The sequence below is a fragment of the Homalodisca vitripennis genome, unplaced genomic scaffold (assembly GCF_021130785.1).
Source record: "Homalodisca vitripennis isolate AUS2020 unplaced genomic scaffold, UT_GWSS_2.1 ScUCBcl_726;HRSCAF=3341, whole genome shotgun sequence".
NCBI lineage: Eukaryota > Metazoa > Arthropoda > Insecta > Hemiptera > Cicadellidae > Homalodisca > Homalodisca vitripennis.
In genome coordinates, this window is record NW_025776833.1 from 20,179 (window position 1) to 31,569 (window position 11,391).

At 31.0% G+C, this 11,391-nt stretch overlaps 1 protein-coding gene across 1 annotated transcript; it reads right to left on the bottom strand.

Moving 5' to 3' along the window:
- Positions 1–622: 622 nt before the first annotated feature.
- LOC124370952 (low choriolytic enzyme-like) lies at positions 623–9,942 on the bottom strand. Its single transcript, XM_046829258.1, has 4 exons — positions 9,873–9,942; positions 8,314–8,435; positions 1,651–1,831; positions 623–690 (listed from the first exon to the last, which is right to left on the bottom strand). Exons 1-4 carry the CDS (start codon positions 9,940–9,942, stop codon positions 623–625), a joined length of 441 nt encoding a protein of 146 aa, XP_046685214.1.
- Positions 9,943–11,391: the final 1,449 nt, after the last annotated feature.

Consider the following 11,391-nt stretch of genomic DNA (forward strand, 5'->3'; position numbering starts at 1 on the left):
TTATTACCAGTAACTTTTGCTGAGTTATTAAATATGTATGATATGATAAGTCATTTAATATATATTTTTTATACATTTTACAACATTATACTAATTCATTGAAATAAAAATAACGAAATATTAGCGAACGTAGTGTAATAAACTTGTTAACATTATGTAATTCTAACTTCAGCCAAGGTAAGTTGTTAAAGAAGATTCTTTGATATTAAATACAGTTAAGTAATAATTACGTATCATTATAATTACGTGTAATAAACAGCGTGTAGTAATAAATATAGGCTTTATTTGCATTAGGCGTAACATTTCTTTTATTAAATATAATTTTATTTACCAAGTGTAAAAAATTTTGTTTTGTTACTAATGACATATACTTAGACTGATTAGTCTTGTTTATAAACGTAGACTAATACTCTATATATTTGTGTCTCTAGACTTTTAAGGTTTTATTAATTTTTAAAATAGTTAAAACATTTTCTTAATGTTCAAAATATATTTATTTCAATAACTGCTTTTGAATCACCAATTCATCTTTCCAAAATACGATAAAATACGAATAAAGGTTTATAATACCTCTTGTCAGAAGTGTCTATTCCAGTGTGAAATATTAATACTTAAAAGTGCATTACACAGCGTGTTCTATCTCTTTGAACAGTAATGGTTTGATGCAGGAGAGTTTTCCTTGTATAGAATCTGTTGATATTGAATATATCCAAGTACGTTAATGCAAATGATGGATGTTGCATAAACGATGTAAAATAGTAAAGCTACAAAATGATGGTTCTATTTACATCATTGTTCATAGAAATCATTTACGCAGAAATCACATTTCTTTTTTAGTTTGATAGGAATATACAGCCGAGTATAAATCACTTCTGCGGTTTTATGGGTCTGTCTATATATATATATATATGTATATATATATATATATCACTTGATTAGTAACTATATGGTCTCTTACTAGAAGTAAATCGGGCACGAAAATTATAATTATAAAACACGGGGGGTGTTTTATTATAATTCAAAGAAAAGATTCACATTATTGTAGCTTTTATCAAACTTTAAGTAAATAATAAACCATTGAGTTTATATTTTTACCAAAGTTGGTTAAATAATAAATTCAATATTACAGTAGAAAAATTATTTGATTTCTACCATAGCTAAAAGTAACTATTTCAAATTGCATTGCGTAACAAAGGATATTATACTCAAATTGAAAATACTTTTTCTGACGTCCCTATAAGAGGCACAACAGAGAGTGCAAATATTAATTCAACTTGCAGTTCGTGTTACTAGGCATTGTGGCCTTAACTATAAGTGATAAAATAGTATTGCTTTGTGTTAACGGTTGTGTTGTTTAAAAATAAAATATGATACTTATTAAAATTCAGCGTAGCACAATTTGTAGTGAATTATTTCTACACCCCCTTGTTATTTTTTCAAATCTCTATTGTCAGTAATGAGTTTTAACAAAGCATTTGAGTTAGGTCAAACTACGGAACTTACGTGTTTATTAAATTAATAATTAAATAATACACATTTTTATTTCCATCAAGTATATAATTCCTTGTACATATTTGTGTATACATAAAATTACAAGATTTATTTTATAGGTAAATGTTTTCAACCATTTAGCCAGTTTGAATCCTGTACATGTTAAAAGATTACGAGGAAGTGCACCTCTCCGGATGCACTGTTTAAGAATATTCTTGTGATTTGCACATAAACTATAATTTGTGTCACATATATGCGGTCCACGGCAGTAGATGTAGTTGAGCTTCATCCAGTCTAACATGGACATCTCCTCACTGAGCGGCCCAACGGTTTCACCAAACTGAAACAGTGAATTATATTAACCATTGTATTGGATATTATCGGATTGCTACTTTTAGCAAGCAAGAGATTGTGCATACAGAGTCTACCGCATTTTATACAGTTGGTAATTTGTTTATGATAACCGCTGTTATTATTGCGGGATCTTGTTTCATCTCATCTCACACAGTTCTACACAATACCTTAACATCTGATTATTTTTTTGTTCAATTTATTTTAAATAGATTCAAATGTTTTCTTGCCCTGCATTTGGATTTACCAAAATAAGCATTATGGTAAGTTTAATACGTCATCAATTATATACTAATATTTAATTATAGCCTCATTTAAAATTTGTACGTGTGAATATGTATATTCTATGGATATACAAAATATGTATTCTTTAAGTACTTTAAAAGGTATGCATTGCCAACTTGCTAACACGCAAGTCCCGGTATTGTAATTGCTGCAACTGATTACAAAGTAATTGTAGTATATGTATAGACACTGTTGTAAATTAGTTTATTCTGAAATGTATTCAAGTTCTCACAGAATTTTTTTGCAAGATTCTAATCAAAGAAAAGTTACATAAAATAAAGATTAATCAATTTTATTATTGTTTAACGAATTACCTACGCGAGATCTCTCACGTCCAGGAAGTTGCGATCCTTCAAGTTTATAACAAAGCTAAAGGTATATTTTTTAAATTTTATAATAGATATTTACTATCAGTAATATAGATTACAATCATAGATTCTATATTTGGAAAATGATTATTACAAGATTTACATCAATTTTGAGCAAAGACAAGTTTTTAAAAGCAAAAACCTCATTAGTTATTAAAGAAGTTTAATTAACTTAACCCAATAGAACACTACGTATTATTTATTTATTTATTTATTTTCAATTTTACATGACAGCTACAGGACATGATATAGCACAAACAAAGTACAAAACCTTCAATTATTCCCAAAACAGCTATCTTAACTAAAATTAATGTACTCTTAATATGAACTTTAACATAACAAACTAAACTAAACTAAACTGCTGGCAGTTACACAAATTAATATTAAAATTTCTTTACACAACATAAATAAATGAACTCTATAAAATTTAAAAAATAACAACTTGCTTCATTGTACACATACACTTCTACAATGAACAATAAATTAAATCAAAATAAAAGGTTGCTGCATATCTTTAAAATATTTTCCAAATTATCATTAAAAATATCTATGTTTGATTGGTTTAAATTAAGAAACCGTAGAGTCTTGTACAAAGGAAAGTTATAATGAGAAACTGTTCTACAATGTAGGTAAAGCAAATAAATTAAATTCTCTAAATATATGATGTGGTACATGCAAACCTATGTGACTTAACAAATACGAACTATCAACTGAATTATTAAGTAACTTACATAAAAAAACTTATTGAGGCTAGTTCCCTTCTTATGGACAATTTTTTAATCTCAAACATTTCCCTTAAATTAGAAGTGGGCATGTCGTAAGGACATACATAATTATGTTGTTTGTAAAATAAAAATTTAAGAAATTTGTTTTGTATTATCTCTAAATTGCTACACTCTAACACATTTATTGAATTCCAGATAACAGAACAATACTCTAATTTACTTCTTATCATAGTTTTATACAAAGTCATAATTGTCTTAGTATTGTGGAAATATCTTGAATTTCTCTTGACAAAGCCCAGAAGTTTGTATGCAATCGACACCAGCATGTGGACATGATCATTAAAACAGAATGAAGAACTAAAAAATTACACCTAAATCTTTAATTTTAGAAACATTTTTTAAAGCTTTATTATTTATGAAGTAAATGTTAAAATCAGGAATCCTCCTCCGTGAGTATGACATGGCAAAACACTTATTTACAGTTCAATTCCAACTTATTAGTCGAACACTCAAACATACAACTGGTCTAAAGAATTTTGTAATAAGTTAACATCAAAATCATCTTTTATAGGCCTGTATAATTTAAGATCATCAGCGAATAATAGACATTTACAGTCAGAGAAGCAACAGGGGAGATCATTAATGACATGATCATTAAAAACAGAATGAAGAACTAAAAATTACACCTAAATCTTTAATTTTAGAAACATTTTTTAAAGCTTTATTATTTATGAAGTAAATGTTAAAATCAGGAATCCTCCTCCGTGAGTATGACATGGCAAAACACTTATTTACATTCAATTCCAACTTATTAGTCGAACACCAAACATACAACTGGTCTAAAGAATTTTGTAATAAGTTAACATCAAAATCATCTTTTATAGGCCTGTATAATTTAAGATCATCAGCGAATAATAGACATTTACAGTCAGAGAAGCAACAGGGGAGATCATTAATGAATATTAAAAACAAGAGAGGTCCTAAATTTGAGCCCTGAGGAACACCCGAGGAGCTTGTATAAACACAAGAAGATTTGTTTAACATTGACACAAACTGAGTTCGGTTTTGTAAATATGACGCCATAAATATACAAAAATCAACTGAAAAATCCTAAGAGAAATAATTTGCGCAGCAAAATATCATGATTTACCCTGTCAAATGCTTTAGAAAAATCAGTATATATTACATCTAGTCTACCGCCACTATCAAGTTCAGCTGATATATTCAAAGAAAGCTCCATTAAGTTTGTTGCTGAAGAGCGTTTGGGTAAGAACCCATGTTGTTCTGAGGAAATCCTAGACTTGATTGCACTAAATATCCGCTTATACAAAAGAAGCTCATAAACCTTTGCAAATGAATTTATCAACGAAATAGGACGATAATGCTCAATTTTAATTTTTTCTCCAGATTTGAAAATAGGAGTAACTTTGGCCTCCTTCCATTTGTCCGGAAACACACATGACGAAAGTGAAAGATTAAAAATAAAACACAGTGGTTTTGCTAATATCTCCCCACAACCTTTTACAATATACGCTGGAATTCCATCTGGGCCCGAAGACCTTTTTGATTTCATCTCTCTTATGGTACTCACTACATCACTAGAATTAATAAAACTGGGTATAAAAAAATTGTCTAAGGATTGACTACTAATGAACTGGTCCAGATTGTAACAGGAGGGTTGTGGGTCATAAACAGATGAAAAGTAACTTGCAAAAGCATCAGGTATATTATCTCCAGTATATGTGTCATCAAAAACAAGACATATTATTCAATTCACTCACACTCAAATGGTTATTATTTCGTTTTGATTTGATAAAAGACCAGAAATTATTAGGATTTAATTTTATGTTATTTCTCTACCGAAGAAATGTAATCTCTATGTGCTACTTGTATTTTATCCTTAACAGTCTTTCTTAAAGACTTAAATAATTCATTATGATGACGAGAGTACTTCCTTTTTTTAGCACATTTGTTTTTTAATTTTAAATCCATAATTATTTCACGAGTAAACCATACTGGATATTTATTTGGAACTCTCACCTTCTTTCGTGGAACACACTGACTGATACAAGAGAACAATACACTATAGAAATAATCTAAACATTCATTAACAGAGGTAAGACTGTACATAAGTCCCCAATCATAGTCTCTAAGTTTACAGTACAGCTCGAAAAAATTTGCATGTTTAAAGGAGTAATACTGCTTGGATGAAATATCAGGACAAGGTTTTGTGCTCTATGGGTTTATCTATGCAAAATATAATTAAAGCTGGGTGGAAATCGTCAACTGGCAATAACGGGCTAAAGCTCCGTTCAACAATGGTATTATTGTAATTACTTAACACCAAATCTAAAGTTTTTTAAGTAAATCATTACAGTTTAAAATGTTATTGTATGAAGAAAGGTTATGTTCACACATTATATTGTTAATAATGTTAGCTGAAGATTTAGCAACAGAAAAATCAAAGGCAGTGCCATTAATTGTCGGAATGTTAAAATCTCCAAGGATTATAAAATTATTATAATGAACATCTATTAAATCAAAGGAATTACCATAATTTGTGTAGGAACTGAGAACTTGGCCAGGAGGAATGTAAACAACACTTACAATAACTGTGTTGAACGGCAGCGAGTGACAGTTTGACCGAGAGTGAATCTATGTTAGACGCGATCAGCTGTGGACCAGTTATCAGCTGCACAGCTGATATGCGTTTTGTTTACCGCCAACATCACTCCCCCCCCTCTACTCAGACCTGTGGTCACTTGATCTCTGTCTGCACGGAACACTTCGTATCTACAATCGAACAATTCACTGTTATCTATGCCGGGTTCAAGCCAGGTTTCTGTAAAAGCGATTAAATCGTAATCTTCGCCCAGCACTGACTCGTATAAATCTAATGTTTTGGTTCTCAGTCCCCGCACGTTTTGATAATAAATACTTAGTTTTAAACTATCCAATATATAACATATTTAAATAACAAATAATAGGCCTAGCGTGCCTTTCGAACTAAATTGTAACAAACTAGCGAAACAATTTCATTGGGCAGTAACAAAGGAAAAACAACAAATAAAAATCATCTCAACTTTGCAGAACGGAACTTATTGGGGTTGACGTTTCTTATTTTCCTTATCAATCAAGTTCGCCAAGATATCCTCATTGCCAATGACTATCACTCTACTTGAAACTGTCATCCGATTTCCTAGCCTTCACCCTCCCTGCCCTATCTACCCATACATACTTGTAGTTAAAGTCAGATTTTAATTTACGAGCTTTTGCAAAGAGAACTCTTCTTACCGGAGCCAAGGAGACGTTGATGTACACAGGTGAGTCGCTCTTGTAGCCAGCCAGATGTCTTGTAGAAAAGTCTCTTTTCACTTTCCGCTTCTGTAGTAGGTTGTTGGTCAGCGTCGTCCCGGCGAAGAAACTTGACAATTATCCCCGATTTTGGGCGGTTATTGCCCCCTCCAATCCGATGACAGGCGTCTATGGCATCCTCGCTCAATGTAGTTCCCAGAGCAGTTCCGATCTCTATTACCTTCTTCTTAAGGGCATCAGACGACTCAGCTGGACCCTCCTCAGGAATTCCAAAAATCTCCAGGGTGTTCCGTCTTGAGTACTGATCCAGTTCAGCTTGGCGATCGAAATGTCCTTGAATTTAACTTGTAGTCGGTTATTTTCCTCCTGCAGACTGGAAATCTTCTTTTGCTGGTCATCTATTAATTTCTTCTGAGTCTCAATCAGCTTATTGTTATCAGATATCAGTTCCAGACAGTGGTTTATGGATTTGCCGAGTTCAGACTCCACCTTGCTTTGGCCTTCAAGGATTTCTCTCTTCATCTCCTCCAGCATGCTCTTTTTATATCTTCCATAGTAACGGTTGAATTACCAGGACTCATGTTGGGTGGGCTGGAAATCTGAAAAGCTTCTACTCAATCTCTTCTTCTGTGTACAAGGGTTACAGGTCCACTTGGTGTTAGACGATGAAAAAGACCTCAAATTCAGCTTCCGTAAGATTTACACAGTTCCAATGGAAATAGCCTTTACACGGTTTGCACTGTATTTTCTGCTTCTCTGCTCTTAAAACTGGCTTTAGAAACACTTATCACAGGTACTCATTATAAAACACACAAGTCACGATTGAGGTTAGGTTTATAAACAACGAAACAGCAACCATTTCATTAGCATAAATGCAACGTACAATTAATAAAATTAAATAGAGAGTTCAAATAAGCAATGATGATAAAAACATAATGATAATTTAACAAGAGCCACAATAAAATTTACAGTAAATAACAAATAACAAAAAACAAATGTATTCAGCAATAAACAACAGCTGATAAACATTGTTCAATTGTATTTAAAAAATCTAGGGGAAAACCCCATTTTTTATGAAATTTGTGTGTTGTACTATTTCTTTACTTTCCCATTTTCGTTGGAAATGTGCTCTACAAGGCGTTCTAAAGTTCAAATCCACTAACCCGAATATCATTTCTTTTACTAGACTAGGTAAAACACACAAGACATTGTATCTTATACACACCAACCAAGACATTGATATATATATAACAAAATCGTTGAATGATATAAAAACTGTACACTGTGTGCAATTTTTTATATAACTCATTAGTTGATTTATTTACGCCAACCTTTTCTAGACGTGTCATCATATGTTACAAGAATTTAATAGTTTTCAAGACGGAAACTCTTCTAGCTTTCAGTACTGAAGAGTTCTTTTCGTATATTGTATACTAAATTTATCATCTTCCCAAATTTAGTATATACATGTGGATTATTCCAACTGTAGTTCCAAGATATAGCCACTTTACTTCCTATTAATTTTTTTTACCTTAATGCCTAATTTGTTGTCTATTTTATTATTAATAGTTTTTATTACCTAACGTATATGAATATTATAGTAAAAACTAAACAACACAAATTTTTTCCTGGTTATATAAGGGAATCAGTTAAACAAAATTAACTTAGCTTTTACAATGAGCATGTTTATATATTTTTCTTTTCATTGTTATTTCTTATTTCGATAAATACTAAAAAATATTTAAATCTAAACTTCAACTATCGAAAGATAAAATTACCAATGATCTAAAAATCGAGCTGGCCCGGTACTGCATCACACTGTGTATGTCAAATGGGAAGGTTAAATATTCAGTCCAAAAGTTTGTATATATTCTGTTGTTGTAGTCCTGAAGTGCGCGTCCTGGAACAATACAATTTATAGCATTTAAAACTTATAGCATTTAAATTGTGGAAGGCATGAACTTAAACCAGTAGTACTTATTTCTCCAGCCTATAAAATGAGGGAATGGTTTTTGATACACAAATGCATATACGGATAGTTTTTAAATTGTTCATTCTGAAATTGAAATATTGCTGATTTACAGCTGTTATTTAAAAAAAACCACATTATTTTTGCTGACCCCCATGCATTACAATAAAAATAGACCCAGTATTTTAATGTTGAAGTTAGTCATACAAACAGTATTTATGATTGTATTTCTGAAATAGGTATAAGATTAAATCTGAATATGCACTTAACTGCTTTCCATTTTTAAAATTTCATAAGAGATTTTACATAGTTCCTCTAGAATGCTTTTAGGAGTAATCTTTTAAACAAATAAACAATGAATATTTGAATATATGTACACTTCAAGTCTAGTTTTCAACCTAGTTTTTTTTATTTAGCACAGAAGAGATTATCCCTCAAATGCTGTTTAGTAAAGTATGAATGATGGAAACTGATTTGTTACGTTACCTTAACCTCATCATTATAAAAATTAATTCTCTCTTTGTTTAGCTATATAAATGTATTGTTAAAAAACTAATTACGCGCAATTTTTATCATTACAAATTTCTAAATTTAGTATTTTAATACGTAAATAACATTCAAACATACTTGGCATTGTATTTTTAACGATATTCCACATGTTGTTTAACATACAAGGAATATTAGACAGATAGGATTCTCTCACCTGGGCATTAGAGTTTTAAAAAATGCAAGGGTATAGATTTTCTAAAATCAGTTTGAGTTTATAAATTATTTGAAACTAATAATTAACACTATTTAATACAATGATTAACTGTAATTACTACTAATGGTTTTTTGCATATTGGCTTATTTCGTCATAATATGAGCAATCGCAGTGTAGTTAAAATCATATAACATGCAGTATGTTTCTAAAACTATCAAATAAAAATAAGATTCATTGGGTAGCTTCAGTATAAAACATAATATAATTTCAATATAAACATTTCGACATGATAAAAGTAAAACAAATTGATGTTAAAACTAATAGCTTACAATAACGTCTCACATAACATACAAATGTGATGCAGTATGTTCACGTTTATAAAGCTAAAAATTTTAATGATATAGGACAGATAAATTTAATTTAAATAAACTTGATCACGTGTCGAAATATATTTAGTTATTCTTGTTTTAGCTGTTTTAAAATCTTTATAAATATTATTTTAAGCAAATTCAATCAGTGATTTTTAAACGACAATTTCACTGATTTAATGTGGATTTTCACATGGAATGGGAAGTTTCAGGTAGATAAAACATATTAAATTAACGAAACATATATATACCAAAATAAAAGAACCATATTTTCAATTAAAAAATTCTAAAACTTACCAAAAACTTCTATGTAACACTCACGGTCTCTTCTTTGATGTTCGTGTACGAAGCCCAATGCATGCAACATTTCAATGAAGGTATGTTTATGCACATCTGGGCGCTGTTGGTAAAAATGCAAACACCTTTCAGATATATTAACATGTTGTGGCCCTCCAAGTCTGCCAATCATAGCGAAACAACGATCGGACCCCCAGTTGCCTCTTGTGAACACAACATAATCCCTTTCATGTGTTCTTGGAACCCAGCGTAGACCATGAATGGAGGACTGAACTGTTCAATATAATGTCTTAGAAGATTTACCACTCTAGGTTCTGGAAAATAAATGTAAGAACTCAATAATAAAGGTTATATAAATAATTAAACAGATATATTAATCATTACTGTGTAGTTATTACACTTTTAATAATTGAAGAAATATAAGTTCTGAGCCTATGGCTGTTCCAAATAATACGTTCTTTAATTAAGGAATTCCGTCAATAACAATACAAGTACATGAAAAACGCACGGAATGAAGTACAGTAAATATGCAACATTTCTCAATCATCATATGACGTTTATTACTTCAAAATTTCATTAATACAGTGGAAATTATTACGAGAAAAACGGTATTTGATTGCTGGCACTGATATATATGTTATACTCGGGTACTTTGCGTACTAACGGCTGGAGTTTGATCTTAAAAAGCAAAACAAAACAACATATGTGAATTCAGTCGTTTTTTTATCATTACATAATAACTAACTCCTTGTACTAACCTTCAATTCAAAAGAATTTTAAAGCAGTTAACTCTATTTAAGCCAACTTAAGTACATTATGCAAGAATATTTTTCATTTCAATAAATTGCTGTTTTAAAACCATTTTATACGGTTTTTAATGTGGCAGTGTAGTGGGTTACAACGGTTTATCGCAAGATAACCGGAACAAGGCAACGTCGAGAGCGGCTGCTGCTTTGATGAGTAACCCTTCCTTGCAAGCAGCCCGCCTGCCCAGACATTGGTGGTGGTTCAGAAACTCACCTTTAAGCCGTTGGTCCGCAGGTTAAGTGTTAGAGAGGCCTTCTTGGCCCTAATTTCGTATGGTACAATAATTCATATTTACTTTACTTTTACTTTATACTAGCATTTTCCCATTGCATCGCATACAATATTCAAAATCTACATCTTTAGCCTTGTTAGTGAAGCACTTATAATTTAATATGACGGAGCCCTATGATATTTTCAAATGACACAATGGTAAAAATAAGTACATATTATCTCAGTGTTTCATGGTTAATAGCATGCAGATAGTCAATGGGCATTGAATCTCGGTCAGAACATGCTTCCTATTCAGTGGCAATAGTACTTACTTTTATTGTGTAAATACAGTGTACGGAACAACGTTCTTATATCAGCCGTTTACATTCAATTCCGGCGTTATGTGTTTATTACATAACACTTACCATGTTAATTTAAATTTACAATAATCGTTCACATTAAGTGTTGTGTGATAAAAGGTTTTTTTCAGACTGTAGGCTGA